The 5,849-nt window shown below is 41.7% G+C and overlaps 1 protein-coding gene across 1 annotated transcript; it reads left to right on the top strand.

The window, feature by feature from the left end:
* The first annotated feature begins 4,939 nt into the window (after nt 1-4,939).
* Nucleotides 4,940-5,494, top strand: LOC138907658 (uncharacterized). The gene has a single exon (XM_070198265.1). The coding sequence runs from the start codon at nt 4,940-4,942 to the stop codon at nt 5,492-5,494; it is 555 nt and encodes a 184-aa protein (XP_070054366.1).
* Nucleotides 5,495-5,849: the final 355 nt, after the last annotated feature.

The following is a 5,849-nucleotide window of genomic DNA, read 5'->3' as shown; positions in this document are numbered from 1 at the left end:
ATATCCTTACCTCACCAACAGAGCCTCGGCCTTACTCAGTTCTCCACCTCTATAGTCTCTCGGGCTCTCAGAAATCATAAAGATCAGCCCAAATAAAGATAACATGGTGGATCAACAAATATCCAGAAAGACTGAGGTATAATACGGAAGAAAAGTCATGACTGAGTACAAGACAACAATTAGCAAATAGTTCAACAAGTACGCGACCTCTGCGGGCCTCAAAAATACTATAACATAGCCTAAGCATGATTTCTAACATGATTTACAGTCAAATTTCTTCAACATATAAAACTGCATATAGCTACAATAAATTATTCAGCTATACAGTTTTCCCGGGACGGACCAAGTCATAATCCCCTCGGTGTATGCCCACACGCCCGTCATCTAGCATGTGCGTCACCTCCAAAATATTCACATGACACAAAATTCCGGGGTTTCATACCCTCAGGAGCAGATTTAAAACTGTTACTTACCTCAAGTCATGAATTTCTTATTCTGCAATGTCCTTTCCTCGTGAATTGGCCTCTCAATGCCCCGAATCTAGCCATAAATAATTTATTTCAGTCAATAAAATTTATTGGAATTAATTTTATAAGAAAATGCTAATTTTCCATAAAAATCCGAATTTTAGCTCAAATATCGCCTGTGGGGCCCACGTCTCGGAACTCGACAAAAGTTAAAAATTCCAGAAGCCCATTCAACCACGAGTCTAACCATACCAATTTTATCAAAATCCGACCCCAACTCGACTCTCAAATCTTCAATTTAAACTAAGAGAGTTTTCAAACTTTTCCAACTTAATTCACCAATTAAATGATAAAAACAACCATGGATTTGGGTAATTTAACCAATATTGAGTTAAGAACACATACCCCATTGTTTTTCTTGAAAAACTCCCGAAAATCGCCTCTTCCCGAGCTCAAATCCATCAAAAAAACTTAAACTCACTGTCCAAACCTTTTTTCTTCGCGAACGCGACAGGTCCCTCTCGTTCGTGAAGCACAACATGACTGCCCACAAATTTAACCATTCGCGAACGTGACCGTGGCTTCGCGAACGCGAAGCTTTGCAAATCTTACCCTTCGCGAACGTGACCACGGTTTCGCGAACACGAAGCTTTACCAGCTCAGACCTTCGCGAACGCGACCACCACTTCGCGAACGCGTTGAAAAAGGACCCGGGGGTCCCCAATAGCCTCACTCCTCTTCGCGAACGCGACACCACTCATGCGTTCGCGATGCACACACAGACCATACCTTCACATTCGCGTCCTCCCCTTCGCGGACGCTAAGAACAAAACCTCACACTCAGAAAACACTCTTCGCGAATGCGAGGGCCCACTCATGAACGCGAAAGAGAAAATCAAAGAAATGCAGCAGCAGATATCAGCAATCTCACCAAGGCCAAAAATAATCCGTTAACCATCCAAAACTCACCCGAGCCCCTCGGGACCTCAACCAAATATACCAACAAGTCCTAAAATATCATATGGACTTAGTCGAACCCTCAAATAGCCTCAAACAATGTTAAAACCATGAATTACACCCCAATTCAAGCCTAATGAACATTGAAATTTCTAATTTCTACAAACGACTCCGGAACCTATCAAATCACGTTTGATTTACCTTAAATTTTGCACACAAGTCATAAATAACATAATGGAGGCATTTCAATTTTCAGAATCGGATTCCGACCCCGATATCAAAAAGTCAATCCCCCGGTCAAACTTCCCAAAAATTCAACTTTCGGCATTTCAAGCCTAATTCCTCTACGGACCTCCAAATAATTTTCTCCTAAGTCCAAAATCACCATACGGAGCTATTGAAATTATCATAATTCAAATCCGAGGTCTTTTACACATAGGTCCACATCCGGTCAACTTTTCTAACTTAATGTTTCAATTATGAGACTAAGTGTCTCATTTCATTCCGAATTCCTTCCGGACCCGAACTAACTACCCCAACAAGTCATAAACCAACTATAAAGCATAATTGGAGCAGTAAATGGGGAAACAAGGTTATAATATCCAAAACGACCGGCCGGGTCATTACATTCTCCCCCTCTTAAACAAACGTTCGTCCTCGAACGAGTTTAGTATAATACTTGGAGTCTCAAATAAGTGTGGATATTTTCTCCGCATCTCCTGCTCAACCTCCCAAGTAGCTTCTCCGACTATCTAGCCTCTCCACTGCACCTTCACTGATGCTATGCTCTTTGACCTCAGTTTTCTAACCTGCCGATCTAAAATAGCCACCGGGTCCACATCGTAAGTCAAATTACCGCCCAACTGTACTGTACTGAAATCCAGAATATGAGACAGAACCCCGACATACTTTCGGAGCATGGATACATGGAACACTGTATGAACACCTGATAGACTAGGTGGCAAGGCAAGTTCATAATCAACCTCTCTAATTTTCTTAAGTATCTCAAAAGGCCAATTATACCGAGGGCTCAACTTGCCTTTCTTCCCGAACCTCAACACAACCTTCATGGGTAAAATCTTGAGCAGAACATTCTCCCCAGCCATGTAAGTAATATCACGGACCTTCCTTTCGGCATAACTCTTCTGTCTAGACTGCGCCATGCGAAGCCGTTTCTGAATCACTTTGACCTTCTCTAAAGCATCCTGAACCAAGTCAGCACCCAATATTCTAACCTCACCCGGCTCAAACCAACCCACCAGAGACCGACACCGTCTCCCATATAAAGCTTCATACAGAGCCATCTGAATGCTATACTGGTAGCTATTATTGTACGCAAACTCCGCGAGTGGCAAAAATTGATCCCAAGAACCCCCAAAATCAATGACACAAGCACGTAGCATATCCTCCAATATTTGAATAGTGCGCTCGGACTATCCGTCCGTATGAGGGTGAAATATTGTACTCAACTTAACCTGTGTGCCCAATTCTCGCTGCACAGCTCTCCAAAATTGTGATGTAAACTGCGTGCCCCGATCTGAAATAATGGACACTGGCACACCGTGTAGGCGAACAATCTCGCTAATATAAATCCCAGCCAACCGCTCTGAAGAATAATTAGTACCAACTGGAATAAAATGTACGGACTTGGTCAGCCGAACTACAATCACCCAAACAGCATCAAACTTTCTCAAGGTCCGTGGGAGCCCAACTATGAAGTCCATGGTAATACGCTCCCACTTCCACTCCGAAATTTCAAGTCTCAGTAGCAATCCGCCTAGTCTCTGATGCTCGTACTTTACCTGTTGACAATTTAAACACTGAGCTACAAACCCAATAATATCTTTCTTCATCCGCCTCCACCAATAGTGCTGCCTCAAATCCTGATACATCTTCGCGGTGCCTGGATGAATAGAGTACCGCGAACTGTGAGCTTCCTAGAGAATCAGCTCATACAAACCATCTAAATTAGGCACACATAGCATGCCCTGCATCCATAATACACCGTCATCTCCAATAGTGACTTCTAAGCACTGGATGAGTTGTTTAGGAGGGGCTCCTAAAGCCCAAGCGCCGAATGAGTTGTTCTGACGACTGGAGTGATTGTTGGCCTGAGAGGCTATACTTGCTTTCTATTTGTTGTTGCACTTAGTTTCTATCTGTCATTGTTATGAAATTCTCTGAAATGATATCCGGATTACATGAACTTGAACAACATAAAATTTATTTGACTTAAACTGCCGGAGTTGAAAGCATGTCTATTCTTTGCTGGAATTACTGGAAATGAACTGTAACTGTGTAGCTCGTCATTATCTTCAGTTCCTTATTTATTATTTCTACCTGCTGAGTTGGTTGTACTCATACTACACCCTGTACTTCGTGTGTAGATTCAAGTATTCCCTGACATAGCAGGTGTTGATTTTTTCCACACAACTAATTTTCAGGAGATTCAGAGGTAGCTGACGTGTTTCGCAGACCTTGTCTCTCTTTCCCTATCTCCTTATTTACTGTATTTTGGTCTTAGACTATTATAGACCTTATGTTTCAGATTTGTATCCATATTAGATGCTCATGTTCTCAGTGACACCAGGTTTTGGGAGTGGTTGTATTGGTATTTGTACGATTCATGGATTTTATTTAAATATTATATTTTCAGACTTAAAAGAAGTTGTGGTTCATTGAGATTTTCTGACGAGTGGAGTGATTGTTGGCCTGAGAGGCTGTACTTGCTTTCCATTTTTTGTTGCACTTAGTTGCTATCTGTCATTGTTGCGAAATTCTCTGAAAGATTTTATATCCGGATTACAAGAAGTTGAATAGTATAAAATTGATTTGACTTAAACTGCCGGAGTTGAAAGCATGTCTATTCTTTGCTGGAATTACTGGAAATGAACTGTAACTGTGTAGCTCGTCATTATCTTCAGTTCCTTATTTATTATTGTTACTTGCTGAGTTGGTTGTACTCATACTACATCCTGCATTTCGTGTACAGATCCAGGTATTCCCGGACATAGTGGGTGTTGATTTTTTCTGCACAGCTGATTTTCAGGAGATTCAGAGGTAGCTACCGTATTTTGCAAATCTTGTTTCTATTTCCCTATCTCCTTGTTTACTGTATTTTGGTCTTAGACTATTATTGACCTTATTTTCTAGATTTGTATCCATATTAGATGCTCATGTACTCAGTGACACCAGGTTTTGGGAGTGGTTGTATTGTATTTGTACGATTGGTGGATTTTATTTAAATATTATATTTTCAGACTTAAAAGAAGTTGTGGTTCATTGATATTTTTGGCTTGCCTAGTATTGAGATAGGCGCCATCACGACAGGTTAGGATTTTGGGTCGTGACAAGTTAGTATCAGAGCCTAGGTTACATAGGTCTCAGGAGTCCTGAGCAGGTTTAGTAGAGTCTTGCGGATCGGTACGGAGACGTCTATACTTATCACTTTCACGGAGGAGGACGCAAATGGATTACTGTTACCACACAATGATGCACGGGTAATCTCTTTAAATATGTTAGATTTTAAAATTAAGTGTGTTCTAGTGGATCCAGGAAGTTTGCCTAATATCATACAATGGAGGGTATTGGAACAAGCTAAACTCACCGGAAGCATTATTCCGACAACAAAACTCCTTGCTGGATACAACCTTGCGAGTGTGATGACCCGGGGAGATATCCTGCTGCTCACGAATGCTGAAGGAGTAATGAAAACAACTCTCTTCGAAGTAGTGGATGGTGATATGGGTTACAACATCATCTTGGGAAGGCCATGGCTACATGAGATGAAAGCCATACCTTCGACGTATCACCAATTACTGAAGTTTCCAACGCCCGAAGGAATGAAGCAGATAATAGGTGACCAGCCGACAGCAAGGGAGATGAATGCAATCTCAGTTTCTAGCAGCAAATGGAAGGAGCGCACGACACAGCAATTACAGGAACTGGCGCCTAATCCCGAATTAGAAAAGATTATTCCAGGGGCGGAATCGTCAGAACAATATCATGTGCCGAGATATTTCCATGTTCCGGAAGAAACAGATTCAACGAAATCCATTCAGAGGAGCTAGAGCAAGTGTCATTGTTCGAAGAATTTTTAGAAAGAAAATTTCACTTGGGAACAGGACTGCACCCCAAGCTCAGGTCTAGTTTTATTAAATATTTTAAAATTAACGCTGATTGTTTGGCATGGTTGCCCGAGGATATGACAGGTATCCCGACAGAAATAGCCGTGCACAAGCTGAGTTTGGATCCCAACGTACCACAGGTACGACAGAAGAAGCGCCTTATCACCGAGGCCAGGAATAAATTTGTCAAAGAAAAGGTAACCTGCTTGCCTAAAATCAGTTCGGTTAGAGAGGTAAGATATCAAGACTGGCTAGCCAATGTAGTAGTAGTTCCTAAGAAGAACAATCAATTTCATAT

The sequence above is a fragment of the Nicotiana tomentosiformis genome, chromosome 3, assembly GCF_000390325.3.
Source record: "Nicotiana tomentosiformis chromosome 3, ASM39032v3, whole genome shotgun sequence".
NCBI lineage: Eukaryota > Viridiplantae > Streptophyta > Magnoliopsida > Solanales > Solanaceae > Nicotiana > Nicotiana tomentosiformis.
The sequence above is the reverse complement of the archived record's forward strand: the minus strand, read 5'-3'. Positions and strand labels throughout refer to the sequence as shown.